The 19,679-nt window shown below is 35.3% G+C and overlaps 1 protein-coding gene across 2 annotated transcripts in view; it reads left to right on the top strand.

Moving 5' to 3' along the window:
- The window catches only part of LOC110380453 (neuroligin-4, Y-linked), a 71,709-nt gene extending 52,360 nt beyond the window's left edge, over positions 1-19,349 (top strand). The window contains exons 2-11 of one of the 2 annotated variants that reach the window (XM_021340454.3): positions 937-1,587; positions 2,782-2,999; positions 3,758-3,907; positions 6,290-6,490; positions 7,603-8,098; positions 8,581-8,671; positions 9,640-9,834; positions 13,932-14,083; positions 15,331-15,449; positions 18,233-19,349. In XM_021340454.3, the coding sequence (XP_021196129.3) occupies positions 1,013-1,587; positions 2,782-2,999; positions 3,758-3,907; positions 6,290-6,490; positions 7,603-8,098; positions 8,581-8,671; positions 9,640-9,834; positions 13,932-14,083; positions 15,331-15,449; positions 18,233-19,212 (3,177 nt within the window). In that variant the 5' untranslated portion in view covers positions 937-1,012 and the 3' untranslated portion in view covers positions 19,213-19,349. The remainder of the gene's footprint in view (positions 1-936; positions 1,588-2,781; positions 3,000-3,757; positions 3,908-6,289; positions 6,491-7,602; positions 8,099-8,580; positions 8,672-9,639; positions 9,835-13,931; positions 14,084-15,330; positions 15,450-18,232) is intronic. The other variant, XM_021340455.3, reaches the window with a different exon arrangement.
- Positions 19,350-19,679: the final 330 nt, after the last annotated feature.

Genomic DNA, 19,679 nt, shown 5'->3' with positions numbered 1-19,679 from the left:
AATCAAAGAGTACCATGCTGCATTCATCTCTTCCATTCGTCATGTAAGGGAACTTGGTCAATTCTGATAAAATATTAGACTTCGATGAATATTAATTAGGTATCGTTGATGATACAGGTATAGCATCTGTTAGTGACAGTTGCCAAATTAAATCTAATGTTGTGGTTTGCATTAATTATGGTAGCTAATTACATAATTATATATTTTACATCTCGTCTCGTACATATGGGTATTACTGTTGGATATTGTGTACTGTCTAGTAACAAACACTTATGCGAGTAGGTGCTAGATTTAATCCTCTTGAAACCGGGCCTTTTAGAAAGCCTAGTCAGCAGTGGACTTTATACTGCTGAGATGATGATGATGATGCTCCCATGGTAAATAGTACCTACATTATGTTATATACAAAAGGTACTTATACAATGACTTGTTACATTTTTCGTGAGACTTTTCTCTTTTACCACCTTTTATAATTATTTGGGTCATTTAAGATCACAAATTGCGTTACAAGAAAATCTGAGTCGTTTACCACGAAAAAGTCTAGTAAATTGTTACCAGCTATTTCATTTAAGCGAAGAGGCCGGAGTGGGCAATGAGAGAACTCCATAAAAATAAATTTTGACCAAAAAACTCGCTGCAGTAAAATAAAACTTTATTACTTTCATAAAACGCTACAGTCGTTTGTGGAACTTTAAATATTATATTTAGCATTTTAGAAATAACGTGAAAAATTATTGTCTTAAAATGGTAATGTTCTTTTACTTTTGGGTTTGAATAAATGTTTGAGTTAATTCTCTTTGATAAAGAATGTATAACAAGTTTATCTACGCTTTTATCTCGGGCATTGACGTTCTTGTTTTAACCGAATTTTTACTCTCTGAAACTATTGGATCACATTTAACTAGTATTAACAATACTTTTTACTGTTTGTTTCAGATGTCAATACAATAATTGGAGAACAAGAAACAGTTGATCGTGAATTCTTCGCGACAACATGATAACATGACGAAATATGTTAAACAAACGCATTAGCTCCAGGACTAGCCGCTGTGATTCGAGCATGTACAACCATGTCGCTTTATGTGCACACATCAGATACCCAAAACAAGTAGTCTTCTTCAATATCTACTTCATCCTCGTCGTGACATGCCTCTCAGCTGATACTGTTAATTCAAACACTACAAATATGAACAAACATTTTAATGAAAAAGGTGTAAAATACTTCAACACAAAGCAGAATGATGCTCCCGACGACAATTATGAAGATCACGACCCCTCACACCCAGATGTCAATTTCGATACCAACCCCTACTACAATAGTGAAAATTTTCTACATTTAAATACAAAATTTTACAATAACGAGAATAACGCTTATAGCAATTACGAAGACTATAAAAAGTTCTATCTGAATCCTTCTAATCCAGTCCCTAAATCTAATGTTAAGTTTAAGATAAGTAGTAAGATAGTGCAGACTAAGTATGGAAAATTACAGGGGATAGTACTGGCTATGGATGAACACAGATATCTGAGTCCGCTTGAGGTTTTTTTGGGCGTACCGTACGCTACACCGCCGGTCGGATCCAACAGGTGAGCTATATTTAGACTTTTAGATCGTTTTAAGCATTTAATTTTATGCTCGCTTTGAGGAACGCTTGATTGAGTACATATGGGTGCTAAATTAAAAAACGGAAATTGTACAAAGGAATAGAGTGCTATTTGTGTAAATAGAAAATTGTGCTGCATTAAGTTGAATTGGAGCCGACTATAATCTCATTACTTTGGATCTTAATAACGAGGTGGATTAGTCACAGATATGGTTATACCTATTTTTTACACATCGATGGAAAATAGCTTCTAAGACAGTCCCTAAGGTCAAGATTGGCGATCAATTCCAAATAGTCAGTCTGACGAATACTTTAGTCAAAAAGATCAATGTTAACACTAAAACTTTATGGACAATCTAGGAACGTAGTCTTAATTATAGAACATGAGCAAAAAAGTCCATTTGGATTTAAAATTGCGGCGTTCGTTGTATATTTTAGCACAGTCTGAACTTAATGGAGATAGTTACTTTAATGACTAAGCTATTACTTCGGTGTTTTTAACGTGTACAACAACATTTTCTTCTATTGCTACCGGTTTTGGTATAACTTTCAAAATAGCATTAAATACGATAAGAACTCCAAAAAAAGAACAAAACCGCTCAAAAGTAATGTTCTTAGCGGCCAACGTAAAATTTCTTGCTATAACTTTTATTATACCTACAAATTGTTTCGTAAACTTTGGACACATCCTTATATTGTTGAAGACGAAGTTGGCGTTTATTGTACTTACTTTGTTTTTTATATGGTGAGTTCCGCCTTATTTTGCTCAAGCTGTGTTTGCGGGTTTACCTATAATCTTCTTTTATCCGCGTTATATTGATATTGATACAATAGTCGTTTTATTAATACAGGATATGTATTTTCTGTGTGTTAAATCACTCAGGTTGTTAAATGTTAGGTTACTCATCTCTCTTACATACCACATATCTTCATACCAAATTTTATCTCAATTGGTTCAGTCATATTACCGCAAAAGTGTAAAAGTAATTTCATACCAGTTAGTTACCTTGTTACTGTCCACTGATCTCTTCATCTTCTTTAACTTCCTTTTCAATTTCTCATTTTAAAATACTTCACTATTGTTTTCATCATCATCATCATCATCAGCCTATCGCAGTCCACTGCTGGACATAGGCCTCTCCAAGTGCACGCCACTGAGATCGATTTTTGGTTTTAGGTTCAGTCCAACTCGAACCCCATCCCCTTGGGACGGAGTACGCGTCTCCGACAGACCAGGTCCTGCATGCCCACAGAAGATACCCGACATGGATGACGAAAGGACCATATTAGAGAAAATGCCTAAAGGCAGACTAGAATATTTGAAAAGACTGATTCCCTATCTTAAGAATCAAAGTGAAGATTGTCTATATTTAAACATATTCGCTCCGTTGCAAAGTAAGTACTCCAAATGTTATATTTTGATAGGCAATTTTATTGTGACCAATTCAACACAATTGTTAGATAGACAAAAGCTATGATACCTACTGCATTCATTTATTTAGGTTATCGTGAAATTATCGTGACGTAAACTAAACCCACACAACAACAAAACGAAACAAAAGATACCAATCTAGCTACTGAAGACAAAAGCCCATATCATAACCATAACCCATTCATTAATATTAATAAACTACCGCTAACTCTATAAGCTGAACAACAAAAATTTCAAACTGGGCCAAACTCTAGCATCACCATAAAAGTTTTAGATTATCCCTTTCAACGCTACCATACAAAAGGTAGTGACGTCACAACAGACTTTATCTAAGCCTTCACAAACATCTGTTACTACTGTTTCTTTATCAAAATGATTAATTTAATGAATAGACTCGTGCCCTTTGTTGGAAACAATATTTATTTTAAGCAATCAATTACGAATATCCATTTGCTTGTCTAAACATTTTTGGTAGTCAAAACTTTGGGAAGTTGCTTTTCATTTAAATCTTACAAACATTAAAAAATTTTGAGGAATTCGCGATGAGTCATATGCAATTATGAATTGTGGTTCCGAATCATACCACATCTTTATGTTTCATAGAATATCAAATTATGGACCTTTGGATCGAATCTATTGGTATCAAATTAAAGATATTCATCTGCAGGTTAACATAATTCATTCAATCTATAGCATGAAGTAACAAATCTTCTTCTTTCAGTGGACGAAACGAAGCTAGCACTCCCAGTGATGGTGTACATCCATGGTGAGAGCTACTCCTCAAGTTCCAGCCATCCATACGATGGTGCAGTACTCGCCAGCTATACGGACCTCATCGTCGTCACCCTCAACTTCAGACTTGGTGTTCTAGGTAAGTTTATGAAGATTTTTATTTTAGGATCCAATATTTTATCAACTTTTCTATTAAGCTGCAAGTTTAACAATAAGGTATTTATCTTCTACCGAATAGTCCAAATGCCTATATAACATTTGTCTGGTAAATAATAAAAACAATAGAAGATACTAAACAAGTAAGTCTGTAAAAAAGGACCAACTACCAACTACAAAACGAACTTGAATATAGCTTGTAAAATTAACAACTCTTTATAAAAGACTACGATCTAAAATGACGACTGCAAAAATTCTAAATGCAATAAAAGGCAAACTCACCTTTAAGATAGAGTTGCATCTTTGTAAGCAATATTAAACAAGACAATCAAATCTTAAACCACTTAAACAAATCAAGTCTACACAATTTAAGAGTCCAAAGCAAAGTTTAGATTCATCTTCATTTGAATAAGTGAATTAAGCGAACGTCATAAAGTCGACGTCTTATTTCGCAAAATACTTGAAAGTTCAACAGCCCGAATGAAGTTGGTAGAATTCTTGAAATATAATCAAGTATTATTTCCATATTCATCTTAGAACACAGTTCGGTCAGTTTATTGGCTGTTTTGATGTCATCAATTTTCGGGACTTTGTCGGAGGGTTTTCTAACGCCAAATCTTTAAGAATTTGAAACATCGAAGTAAAAGAGATAAGTTTTTGAATCAGATATACTTGAGTGTGAATGAATAATGTATAGTAAGAGCTAGATAAAATAAAATAAAAATTAATTAACAGCAAAGAAACTGGCAGAATTACATTAATGTAAATCAATAATTATTTCTCCGATTTCCTTTCATAGATCAAAATCAATCAATGCACCTCAGCAACCATTTACTATTGACTCAGAAATCGTCGAACGAATTCAATTTGCAGCTTAAATGTTCGGATTTATAGTAACATTGATTCAGTTACAGCTGTGTCAATTGCCAATCAACTTCCGATTGTATAGAAACAAAGATGAATATTGGTGGACGCGGCTGATACAATATTGTTCCCTGTGGTTATCGATCATACTGTATTACGTCTTTATGATCTATCACTGCAAAGAGAGGTCAGATAGGTGCCTACATTAATTGCGTTTCGGGACTACTATTAATTGGACACTTGACTTTAGGTTTAACCTTTACATCTGTGGTCACAGTTAGGTTATCATAGTCTCTGAGACGGCTTAAGTGCTCTTAATTAAAACCCAGTCTTATTATGATATAAGTCACGACTGACAAAATTAATGGTTAGTTGGATTATATACGTAATCATCTTTGAGCTTATTTATATCTAGTGGAGATAGAAGAATTATTCTTGTTAGTTTATACCAAGTTGTTTCAAAGTATAATTGAATAAACAAACAAAATAGAATCAGACCTGCATAAATAGAAAGCAAGCGCCAGACTGTTGCCTTCAGGCACCGTTCCGTAATCTGTTTCATCTCAGTTGACTAACAAATTGTGCAGAATGTAGCTAATATTGCGCATTTTCATTCGACTTTTAGATCAATGGAGCAAATTAAAGATATAAAAACAAAAGTATTAGATCAATCTGAAGATCAGACTTTTGAAACAGCTTTCGAAAATTGTATTATTTTTGGTATAGAAACGTGGCATTCACTAAATAAAAGCTACTTACTAAAGTGACTGTGATTTAGTACTGTCAATAAGAAAGAAAAATATTATTTACATGCAGCGCAGTCAGAAAATGATCAAACACGTACCTAACAAAAATGCCGAAATACAATACTTCAACACTGAACTCTCCATTTTCAACGGTGACGAGACTCACGATATAACCATACGTACTACACATTTCACAAATATCCCAAGCAAAAGTTTTCAAAGCACATTCGTGCGTAATGAACGAGATTTTATTTTGTTACTTTTTCTCGTCATGTTGTACATACAGACGTGTTTCGTTCCATTTCAATTCATTTCAATGGTACCGCTGTTGGAATTAAACCGATCCCTTGAGGATAGTTCTACGTGAAAATATATTGGGAATATATTTTATTCGCAGCTATTTAGCGTGCCGGCGCTTCGTGAAAGCGAATCGTTGTAATCAGCGTTTTGTTACGGCCCGATGAGTTCTGTTTATTAAAAAGGCTTAACATTTTTGCTGTTGTTAAATTGGATAAATGATTTTTGTAGCGCAGCAAAATTTTTTGAGTTGTCTACATTGCGATTTTTATGTGATATCAATTATGATGAATGAGCGTTTTTATTCAGGAACATAAATATATTTTTTGACGGGACCTTTTATCTCGATTTTTTGCCACTTCTATGATTTTAAACTCTCCAGAATCACAAAGCACCTATCCATTTATAATGTAGGATACGTCCAAAACTCCCCATTCTAAACTCACAAATTTTTACAGGCTTTCTCAACGCAAATCCAGCGCCGCATCTAAAAGCCAGGGTAGCAAACTATGGCCTGATGGATCAGATAGCGGCCTTACATTGGGTGCAACAGAATATAGCCCTGTTTGGAGGGGATCCAACCAACATAACATTAATGGGGCACGGGTCTGGGGCCGCCTGCATCAATTTCCTCATGATATCACCAACCGTTATGCCTGGTGAGATTAGCTTTTGTTTTATGTTTGTTTTTAATTAAAATGCTCTTTGTTTTATTCGGTACTTGACTATTTGGACAATGATACTTTACGTACTTGTGAGTTTTTATATCGATGCTCTTGTTTTCGAATTATTGTCAGAAATGAAATTGGGTTCTTTATAATGTCGATATTTTTGTTGTCTGTCAAGTGTTCATTGAAGCAATATCACCCTTATTCATATGTGTTTACAAAACTGTCCAGTATAAAGAATCTTTATCTATCCTTTTATGCAAAACAGACCCAGTAACTCTTATTTACTATCTGTCATTTCTGTAACGCTACTGTGAAAAGGGTCAAAATAAATCAGAGTAAATCATAGCGGTAATATTTTATAAGATCGTGTTCTCTAGAAGCCACTACGAAACTGAAGGCTATAATGAAGCTATGAATATTCAGAATTTCCTATCAGTCTTACAAACTTCATTGGCAGTCAAGTTTATATTTTCATAAAATTACATACTAGAACAAAACTTATTATTCTGGAGGAAATTGCGATATTCTCGAGATAGGTTTCTGTATTAAAATATTCCCGAACATAATCATAGACTCAGAATCCGAGAACTTTTTCAATTACATTACATTTCGGAGATTTGTTATTCTTTGGTTTCTACAAACGAAATGTACCTACAAGTTCTTTTTGCTTAAATCATTATTTCGATAATTGATTTCCCCAACGTAAAGATTGGGGCAATCAAATGACGTACCTACCTACTACGTTTTTTTTATTATTTCTTATTTTTAATCAAGATTTTTTCATTTCCATTTTGCTGAAAGCGTATCGTAACAATTTCCCAAACAGAGAGGCTTAAGCCCAATATAAAACACATCGAGAAAGTACTAAAAGAAAAAACGCGAAATAAATCCGATCAACTAACAATAGTTTCTATAGATTTGATCCTTTCTCATGGACACACTGAAAGGGATCCAAGAGTTACAAATCCGACAAATTCTGAAGAGCTCCAAAAATGAACAATACATTTCAGGCGCAAATCCTGAAAGAAAAAAATATTGTATTATCAAATACCTTTGGAAATAATACCTTTTGTACCTTCTAACCGGAATTCCATTTTTAGGTTTATTCCACAGAGCAATCCTTTTGTCCGGGTCAGCACTTAGCTCTTGGGCGATTGTTGATGACCCTGTCTACTATTCTCTGAAGCTAGCGAAGCATATGAACTGTAGTATACCGGACGATCTTGCAAAAGACCATGAGATCATAGTGGACTGCCTTAGAGAAGCATCAATAGAAGAACTACTATCAGCAGACATATCTCCACCAAACTTTCTCACTGCCTTTGGACCATCAGTTGACGGCGTAGTAATCAAAACAGATTTTGCAAAAGATTTCCTAACGATGTATTCAACGGGAGACTTCCCAAGTTTTGGACCTCTAAATAACATGAATATAAATTTGAATGTTCATAAGAAGAGGAGTGATAGTGGGAGGAGGCTGTTTCAAAATAAATACGATTTGTTGTTCGGAGTAGTTACAAGTGAAGCTTTGTGGAAATTCTCCGCACATGATGTGCAAAATGGGATTGAACCAGATAAAAGGGATCGGATGCTGAGGTGAGTACTTTAGTGACTTTTATATTGATATCGCTCCTCTATAAGCATTTTTTATAAGCCATAAGCCAGTTGTTCTAATTGTCACCCAAATTCCGTTGTCATAACATTCACTAAGGGCGAGCTAGCCAAACGGGGCGAAATCGGCTAACCATGTTGCCACCCAGCATAGACTGTACTTTGTATGTTGCGTCATAAATGTACTAAAATGTTTGGGTGGACTTAAGCCCCTAGTTTTTACTTTCATAAAAAGCCACACAATAAGAACAAGAACCTCCTCGATGTTACTTCTGAACCGTTTTGTGTACTTACACATACTCGTACGTATAATTTGTTCTGTACTCAGTTACTAAGCATAGATTTAATTCACCGTTTAAAGGTTCTTAACAAACATAATTTTGGTATTACAAAGTAAATTTCAATTTCACGACATATGCACGAAACAAAGTCTCGACAAAAGATTAATAGCAAAATGTTTCTTTCAGAACGTACGTGAGAAATTCCTACACTTATCACCTGAGCGAGATATTCTACACCATCGTCAATGAATACACGGATTGGGAAAGAACGGTAGAGGTTTGTTTATCTATAGACGTAGAGATATTGTCAGACTCCTCGAGACTCTTATGTGACTCCTTTAAGCCTTTCTCGTTATCTCTAAGCTCACATTCAGTGTCTTTAGCTATTGAATTTCAGTTCTCCCTTATACTCGTATTTCTTTTTATAACTCCAAAGTAATTACTTAGTATTTTCGTGTCTGTAAGGAAATCTTTGAACTCTAATTTCGCTTTCATTTGTTACGTTTCTGATTTCTTGTGAATGATGAATTGCTCTTTTAAATATTCCTTAAAGTAGGCTTTTTGGTGACAGCTTTCTTAACATAAATTAAGTTTTTTCACTTGACTAACTTAGCTTCAAAGTTACCAAAGAATAATATTGGCAGAAGCGAGAAATGAAATGACGTGTCAAGAAGAATTATAACTAACGCCTACCCAAGAAATCTAATTTGGCTACCAAGTAAACAGTCTGTCACCAAAAACTTGAACAGAACTGCGTCATAAATTTTAAGACGAAGACGTTTTCAGAACTCACGCCAAAGAGCCCAATCATATCTCACTTAACGATATTAGTTGTCAGAAATATGAATTATACTTTGTAGATCTCAAATAACAATTCTGAACGAATATAAAAGCTAAATCACAAATGGTTGAACCCCAATCTCTCTTAGATTTGATTTCGTATTACTTCTTCAAATATTCGACAGGCCTTGCAAAATTAAATAAGGTAACAAAACTCGAAGTTAGTCCTGTTCGAATTTGAATCTTAATGTCTCAAGAAATACAGACGATTATTGTATGTGTTTGAGCTCAAGGCCATAAGCTCATTTCCATAGATTTGTTATCGTCCCTTGACGCATTTGAGGTCATGTTAGTATTGTTGGTAGACGTTATTTCTGACAATATCTGAGCAAGAATTCCAATAATATATTAAACAGTATTAAGCTTACTTCTAAGAATGTACAGCACGCCAATAATTTTCAACAGAATCCAATCAATACAAGAGATGCAACGGTAGCAGCGTTATCAGATGCACAATACGTAGCACCTTTGGTTCAAAGTGGGGATCTATTAAGTGGAGGACCAAAGCCAGCTCCGAATGATGAAGATGGACCGCGAAGACCTACAAAGACTTTCTTCTATGTATTCGATTACCAGACTAAGGACGGATTCTACCCACAGGTAAAATACGTAGTTGATCTATGTCAGTATATTTCAGGGTAAAGGTCTATCTTATCTTTACATTCCCATTTCTAAAAATATCTTTGTTGTTGAACCCGAAAATTTGTCTTCAAGGTCGAAAAATATTCCTCCGTATTCTGGTATTTAAAAGAGGCTTATTTTTGTAACCTACATTTTGCCTAAGTCTCGAAGTGTGACAGAATTGTTACTCTCCTTACCAGTGAAGTCAGAAACAATTAAGACGCTTGTTATTTGTTGAGCTTCTGCAAAAACAAGTGACATTTATTGCTTGGGTGCTTGGAATTATTTGCTCAATACAAACGTACGTGGGGCTCCATTTATCTTAACACGTGGGTAATATTCAAGGACGGAGTTAACCGACCTCGTTTCGTCGATTCATTAAAGGAAATTAATTATACTTGGGTAGCCTGAATCAATCCTTGCCATACATCATGTTGTGGGTTTCGTATTTACTTCGGAACACATAGAATTTTGATGGTATGGTGTTTACTTTAATAGTATAGGTGTAGATTATACTAACGTTAGAATTGACATAAAATTTTAGTTCTTCAGATATGTTTTTAACGATCATGTTCATAATCACTATCACATTTTTACGACTTTTCTTAAACTTTAATCTAGTAAGCCATTATTATCTATCGCAGTTTCAAATTCATTTTTGGTCTAGTTTTTCTCGAGAACATCAAAATTGCAGAGATAATTATACAAAACTGAGTTGGAGATTTCAGTATTAACTTAATGACTAACACTAATTAAAGCAATATTTTCTACGCTCTGAAAATTAAGACGTTAAATCTCAATTACACCTTTGACGTGTGACTGAAATACAAGAATTAATTAAACCTGTTTATTTTCGTTAGTAATTATACATTCTCGGCGTGCGAATGTTAATTTATTATATTTCTAGAAAATCTAAATTTGAGTTAATAGCTTTGTTTGTTTGTAATCCCTTTACTGCGAATTTGATTTGAAGGATTATGTGTCGGTTTGCCGCAAAGGTCTCAGAATTGTGGCCGACACGGGCTTATGTAAAGCTTAATCAATATTAATAAGAACATTATTGACACGTAAATCATCAATTAAGATGAATACGATGGCTTACAGATTTTTTTACTCAGTAATACCTAAAAATGAACTCTCTTTCGTATTTTCCATATTCTTAAATTACATGAAGACATTATAGGATATCATTATATATGATATGCAACCATTACAATTAGATAAAGAAAATCACAGAAATAAATAAATCCATACTAAATTAAGGCTGGCATAATCTGATGAAGATCAAGACAATTATAACAACATAATAATATCGCCTTAACAACCCCACCGCGGATCAAAGGATCCACTCTAATTAGAAAAAGCAATAAACGTAACATTCTTGGGTAATAAATCGTGATTTCCTCACGCAATGTTTTCCTTCATTATGTTTTAAGTCGATTTGAGTGGAGTTGTGTGATTCCCATTAAGAAGAAACATTTGCTATATTGTCATTAGGATTAATTGAATTTACATGAGGAGTAAGATAACTTTAGAGCAAAAATGACATTAACAACAAAACGATACAAAATCTGAACATAAAAGTTAATCTAAAACGAATGGTGTCTACTGAATTTGTCGAGGCAAAAAGTCACAACGCACTAAACAGTTGAAATCTTGATTCCAATCAAAGTTTTCAGTCGGTCTGATACCGGCTAATTACTTGATCTTTCTAATGTGCGTACTACCATTGATATTCATACTGATATATGAGCCCAAACAAACTATCGGCCTACTAAAAGTTTGTAGTGTGCTCTTAACGTGATTATATAGCTGATTAACGGATACAAATCTTACATGAAACTTAATTCTTTATTTAAGTGTATCCGAAAATACCCGTCCCATATACTCCTCATTGTTTGTATCCGTTTATTACCTACGAAACTTTTTGAGGACGATCAAGGAAAATGCTGTAGGTACCCAACCAATAGATTAGCTTGTCACTACTTATGTAACGTTGGCCCGAACAATTCTCTCCTAATTCCCGCTTGTTACATGCCTGATAATATCTTATGTTATACGTATTATATTTCTAAGGGGTGGGGTATTTGTTAAGGAAATAAATCTCGGTTTAATCCTGTTGCCACGCTATTTTGTTTTGTAGGGTTGCGTTTCGATCCTGATTTTTTTGGTCCACTAGAGCTTGAACTGGCAAATATTAAGTCGTATTATCATGGTAGCAAAACGAGTAAAAGTATTAGAAATACGAAAATTGTTATTATGCAGTTGTAGTCTACTACCTTGTTTGGCCGGCCTAATTACTTCAGTAGGTATATAATGAAGCGTGTGCACATAGTCGCAGAGTCGGCGATAATGAACGATCCATATTAGGGTCATTGGGTCTAATAAAGACTCTGGGTAGGATGATGAAAATTATTTAAAAAATCATAAAATATAGGTTCGTTTTTGTTTTTCTTAATGATTTTACAATAAAACAGCGGAACTTGGTTAGACTAGTTGAGAATCAAGAAAGGATTACTATATTTAATATTCAAATCCATAAAGGGACATCCATATAAGGGCTGAGAAAATGATCTTATAGATTACGGCAATTTTATAAATCTAACATAAATTATGTGTGAACTTCAATAAAATGCATAATGTAATTAGACATCATCACAATATGGGCACAACATCAAATTCCGGCATTAAATACAAAACACGAACATAACGTTACTCAAAAACCCGTCAATATAATAACATGGTAATACCTCCGAATGCTGTTACCTCATTATATCATAAACATGCAATTAACTACAATACCAGTCATGTTAAAGGCAAAATTCAAAATTTACTAGCTGCAGGCAATGAAACAGATACATGTGAAATTATTGATACAGGTATAGCAGCAATGTATGTAATAGTTACTATCTGGTTCTAAACAGATATCCACGGTAATGGATTTATTAGGAACATACCCAATTCAAAGTAATATGAGGTTGGTAAATGATTTGCTGCATTCTGCTAAAGCGGAAGATTATCTGACTGTAGGAAATTGAATCATGTGATCAAAGCTATAAGTTTCAAATTTGACCTAAGTGTGGATGAGCAAATAACTTTTGAGCTGCGTGTTTTTGATTTCCAAGCATGTTGTTAGTCTCCTTCTTCCGAGCCTTTTCCCAACTATGTTGGGCTCGGCTTCCAGTCTAACCGGATGCAGCTGAGTACCAGTGCTTTATAAGGAGCGACTGCCCTATCTGACCTCCTCAACCAGTTACCCAGGCAACCCAAGGTTGTTGGTATATGTGTAATTGATAATAATATTTGAACGAATGAAAAGTTACTGCACCTTATAATATAATTCTACCCATTTATAATATTCCTGGAAGTGTAAACGATATTGTTAAAGATATTATCGATGAAGCAGATGAATTGACTACAGATAAACAGATCAATTTCGGTCAGGCATTGGAAAGGGCGCGATGGATTTAATCACATCGAGACTAGAATATCAATGACGGCTTAAATCTTTGGGCGCGTACTATATCTAACTGAGTCGTTTTGTGAAAACGTGAATAGCAGATAACAGTAACGACTGCCAATTATAGCAGGAATATCTTTACATTTTATTAAGCCTATTATTTTTTCAAATATTTTTGAATGAAATTCACATTCACTGTATTCTACATACAGTAACTACAAAACCATAAGAAAATTATACATACCTACCTAATCCAGTTATCAAAATAATACATGTTTCATTTCCTGTCTAGCCATCATCGTGATGGATCAGTTTAGCCTACCTTACAAAGAGACTGTTCTGTAGATCATTCTATTCACTAACCTATTGCATTAATCATTTTACCTTGATTGTTCTACCAATACCATTGCTAATTTTCTTAACTGCAAACCTCTATTATGATCTTATTTTGTTCCTATATCTTACCTATAGCCTTACCTATCGTCTCCAACGTAAAAAGGGAAACCAACCGACCCCAAATTCGTTAGGAAAAGGCCCGATAGATGATAATGATCTTACCTATAAGTAGTCAAGAATTGATATTTTTCTTTTTATTTATCCACTATTTTATTTTCAGAGAATGGGTGCTATCCACGGTGAAGAGTTGCCTTACGTCCTCGGAGCTCCATTAGTGGACGGCTTTGGTCACTTCCCTCAGAATTATACCAAGTCTGAAGTGGCTTTATCAGAATCTATTATGTTGTTCGTGGCGAACTTTGTGAAGACTGGGTGAGTATTTTTGTAAAAAGACATTTTTAGTTCACCAAAATATTCCATGTGAATGGTTTTTGAGATTATGCTCCCACGAAAATACAGCGAAAAAGCAAGGTACACAAAAAATCTTACTGTGAAAAAGATCTAAAGGTGCACTTAGTTTTGATGTAAGTTTTAAACTGCTACCTTTAATATTCTCGAAATTGCTTCTCCCAGACAGAAAGAGTACCATCTTGAACATAATTCTCATTCTTTTTAAGCTCGTTGCAAACCATGAATTTTAATATAGTCATAACTCTTAAATGCAATTTAGAAAATAGGTCAAGTCAAGTTTTCTCGCTAACTCCAAGTTCGCAATATCTTGACGTCAAGGCAAAGGTGCACAAATCCATGTCACCTTTAATAACATCTAACAATTTGCGAAACATAAGTTTGCTCAAAGCGTCGCTAATTGCTTCAGCAACCTGAGCCTTATTAATAAGGGAATAAGCACCACTTGATGCTCTAAATGTCTTGTTCTGAACTTGTGTTTAATAGCTTCCGAAAGTTTCGGAAACATACAAAGAAGTATAAACTTTGTGCCTACGCTATTAAGGTTTGAATTACACTGAGCTTTGTCTTTGTACGTTGCTTTTACGATAATCTCTCCCTTTAATTATGTGTTTTATATTCCTTAAATTTTTGGGAGTGTTTAATAATTACTGTAATTTAGTGAGGGTTATAATCATTAGGGAGACACTAACTGTTACTGCGAGTGGAGTTTACCTGATTTAAGTCAAAAATGGAGCGCATTTGAAACTTTATCTGGTCTATTTCCTGAACGTTGTTTTCTCGTGGTATTTAAACTGTGATGCTTTTAACAGTGCAGCGTTTAACTATAGCCTGCATGAAAAATAAAACGTAGAGAATTTTTACGAAAATAGTGTTTCGCTATGGTACTACAAAATGTAATACTGTTGTATAATATATACAAAATGTAATAGTGAGAAGGGTTGTGCAAAGAGAGACTTAACATTTTAAACGAAATACATCCAAATATAATTTCTTGTGTAAAAAAGTATTTCGATATATTATAGAGTATTATTTTTATATTTACTAACAACCAACCAACAGCCGAATCTAGTTAATTTAAATTATTTGAAATATTATTTGAACTAACTAAACTTGAGATGCATAATTTAAACCTAACATACAAAAAACCCACACTAGTTTTACACAAATTATAACTTTTTCCCAATTTCTAAAGCACATTGTGATCACAGGAATCCGAACGACAACGCGCGTCAAGAGTCCCTGCTCCCAGCTTCGAGGGAGAGAAATAAATTCAGGGGAATCAACTGGGAAGAATATGACTCCACTCATCAGAAGTACTTGGAAATAGGTAAATTGTTTTATTGTTAACTTGTTAAGCCTTATTTTTTTGTCGCCGTGTGTTTAGATGTTAAAGCTGATGATGGTATTCAGATTCGAATATGTTAATTCAAGTTGGGATTTAGGGTCTTATGAAAGGTTCTCATTTTAGTAGGGCCTTCGGTACTATACACCGTGACATTTTAGTCGTCTTACAACGGCAGCCCACTTCATGTATCCAATGACTAGAACACGTTCATTAAGAAAATATATATATTTATGACATTTGAATAATTCAAAAATAAAAATAAATTCATTATTATGACGCATGACATAGATTATAAAAACACCCTGTAGTGAGCGCGGCCCGAGTCTTTATCAATGGAGCGGCGCGGCGCGGCATCTTTATCAAAGTTCATTCACCCTAGCGCAAAATAAGTTTCTTACTATTGCAATCTTAATGTTCTCATTATGTAGCAGTTTGTAAACTTGCACTCTTACTTAACTTGTAACACTTAATTCCAATTCTTCCTTCATACTTTTACGGGCTTAGGACCGTCAGAAACATTTTTCGTAATAAAACAAAACAAAGTGATGTAAGTTGACAATGACGTACCTATTATCAGGCCTCTGTCACTCTCTGTACTCGCGCGCGATAAATGCCTACCGCTCGCTGGGTTACCGGTAGCCCCACGCGGCTCAGGGCGCACAACAGTCACACGCGCCGCGCGCAACACAATATTATTATTTTTATTTCGTGCGGGTTGATCACTCCTCGGTTCCGTAACATTATTAGATTGTTAGGCGCAGCGTACAATCTTCTTGCTTCCCTTAAATTGTCACCAGCTATTGCGTGCACGCGTACCATTTGTAGGTACTCGATATTCGAGTAGCGACGGTTCCTATCACTCATCATGCAAGACGTATACCCTATTCACTCGTAGCGATCGCGAACAACACTTGATTACCGGTAGTGCGCGCACACTTCCACTTGCGGTGTTCGGACGGCAACTGAGCCACAGAATGACCTTTAAAACCAATTTTTAAGTAAAAGGCGGCATTTATCAAAGTCCACGTGGACTCTTTGAAAAGTGCCGTCGTCGTCTTTGGCGGTGCCGTCGTGCCGCTCGTGGAATGAATCTCATTGGATGACAGTCCACGTGGACTGTGCTAGATTGGCTTACGATATTTTGTCTCGTAAAAAATGGAGATGGAACGATCACTCGACTCGAGCGCTGGGAAGGTACTACTTTCTACCGTTTGATACGTAAACATTATTAACAGGATGTTTCTTATTTCTAATGTATTATTTATTTTTCTTTGCACCTATTATCTTAATTAATGCTATAAAATTAATAATCATGTCTAGTGGTATTTTATGTCGGATACATTCAGTGGACCACCTTTGTAAGACGACTAAAAAGTCGCGGTGTATAGTACAGCCCAATCTTTGTGACAAATATATGACAATACGAGTTGATCCATAAATATATTTGATGATAAGTGCTTTTATAACTGTATGAAAAAAAACACGTCTTATGCTGCTGCTGCCCAAAATTAAAGGTCTTTAGAATACTTTAGTAATGTCAGAATGCATGCATATTCTCTTATACAAATATAAACATACAAACTTAGCAGGAATATGGTTGGAAAATATCTGGACATACTCTTTTATAAAGACCCTGATATTACTGATGATTTTACATAAAATGTAGATAGACATTTTCATTTTTTTATTCTACATTTCTTTTTAAGAATTTCAAAGCAAATATTACTAGGGCTTGTGGAAATTCATATAACAAAACGATTTTTCTTTTTCTGAAAATATTTTTTTATTACTTGTATTATTCCACTGTTACAGAATATTCAATTACAATGAGTTCATACAATGTCTGGTTATTTAATAATGTATTTTCATTTGTTTCGTAAGAGCTCTCGACTGATTCGTAAGATAATATTTAGGCTAGATTCAGGCTTTACACAGTAACAGCATAATTAACTAAACAGCAAGCGCCCAATTAAGTTTTACACAGGCTTATTTAGAGTAATTAGGTTAGCTAAGTATCTAGGCATCAGCGTATTAAATCAAGTTTCCATTTCTCGCTGACTCTTTAAAAACTTGTTCATAAAAGTTTACTATACAAATTCCCTCAACTCAAACTTTTAAGACTAAATAGTACTTTCGAAGAATAAAAATGATTATTTTTCCGACCCAAATATCGACCAATAGAATTGCACCATTCGACGTCACGTGGTACAACCTACATGGTATTATACTGAAAATTTTTTGAATATTTTCTCTGGTCGTTGCTACGTCAAACTGACAGGTTGTGGCCGACATTTGGGACGGAAAAATAATCTCCCGAATACCACACGAGCTTCATAATTATCTGGCATTTCCCTCAGGTTCCCTGCAAACAAATAAAGTCGTCAAGTTTTTCAGGAAAAATCACTCGCGCTTCGCGCTCGTTATTTTTTAACCTGAAAAACTTGACTCCTTCATTTGTTTGCAACGAACCTATCGGAAAATACCCGATAATTTTGAAGCTCTTGTGGTATTATAAGTGAATATCTGATTTATATATTCAGTTATTCCAAAAAATTGAAATACCAATATTTCCATAAACAGCTCGATGAAAATTAAGATAACATTCGAGTTGTGTAAAATACAGACATGACGTAAATTACTATTAATATGACAAGTAAAATTCAATCAGACAGTCGCAATTGTAATTCATGCGAAATAAACGCACATTAAATTCCCTTGTGTTGGTTTAAATAATTCATATTGTAATGATGAATATTTCTGTATAGGTATGAAACCTCGTCTCAAGAACCACTACCGAGCGCACCAACTTTCCGTCTGGCTTCGCTTAGTTCCCGAACTCCACAGAGCGGGGATGGAGGATGTGGCAGCAAGGCATAACCTATTCAAAAACCACAACGAGCAGGATCTGTACGAAGGCATCGTCAGACCGGATCCATTGGCGAGGAACATCAACGATAATGACGCAATCAGACGTACAAACGGTTCAGTGTACACCGACACAGCCCTAACGACCGTTGATACGATACTGGCGACGTGCGCCACAATACTGCCAGGAAGAGATCTGCAAACATTGAACGCTACTGAAAACACTTTGGCTAATTTGGAAGCGGCCGGCTATGCCGCCTATTCGACGGCCTTAAGTGTTACTATAGCGATAGGGTGCTCTCTACTGATTTTGAATGTCCTAATTTTCGCTGGAGTTTATTATCAGAGAGATAAGTCAAGATCGCGTGGGAAGAATCAACGTTTCAATGAAAAACACTTTGAGACAATTTCTGGGAAGCATTCGCATTACCATATGGATCCAACGCATGCTCCAAGCTTAGTAGTGGACGTTGAGAGACAGAACAGAAAGAAGCACATGATGAGTTCAGATCATCTGGCGAATTTAAACTTCAAGGGTCCGTTAGACGTTCCGAAGTCTCCTCCCAGTCCAACGCTAAGTATGGACAACATGATGCTTCCAAGCAAACTGGGGAGCAGAAGCAACAGTTTCCGAATACCTAACGTGAGCTACCCGCAGATGGGTTACGCGACTATGCCAAAGAATTTGAGCCAGTTTAATAACTCACCGCCTTTGCAAGAGTTACGGCAACAGAAATTCCAGCCTCCGAACGGATCGACGGCGCAGAACTCCCCGGGGAGGGAGGGGGACGCGAGGGGGGCGCACGCGACGCTGCGGAGAGGGAAGGCCTCCCTTCACTCGAACCTCCCGCAAGCCGCCATTGACGAAATGAGAGTGTGACAGTTAATCCCATCTGACTCTGCATTACAGGATTAAAAGTGTGTGTGTAATTGTATGGTTGTAAATACTATTGTAACTAAGAGGGCGTCGAGATTTTTTTTAGGAATGTTATCGATTTTCTCCGACATTGGAATATGATTATCGAATAAAATCAATTGTATCATAACTTGTAGTTTTTATGTCATCCTCTAAATTAGTTGGAACTTTCAAAAATACTTTTAGTAAAAACAGATCATAAGACTTTGAAGTTTCACTCAAGTGAAAAAGTTACTCAAAATTATGTTTCGAAGACTAAAATCATTTTGAAACTCGCCAATTGAAACTTCATCTAATGCTATCAATTCACCACACTAATTGGATTGTAAACTTACTTCTAGAGTACTTGATGGAATCTAACTTTGCATAAAAACTCCTCGGAGTAGTTTTTTGAATAGATAATGGTATTGAAGGGCCATTTCACCAATGAC

The sequence above is a fragment of the Helicoverpa armigera genome, chromosome 5 (genome assembly GCF_030705265.1).
Source record: "Helicoverpa armigera isolate CAAS_96S chromosome 5, ASM3070526v1, whole genome shotgun sequence".
Lineage (NCBI taxonomy): Eukaryota > Metazoa > Arthropoda > Insecta > Lepidoptera > Noctuidae > Helicoverpa > Helicoverpa armigera.
Note: the sequence above shows the minus strand (reverse complement) of the source record. Positions and strands in the feature narration are given on the sequence as shown.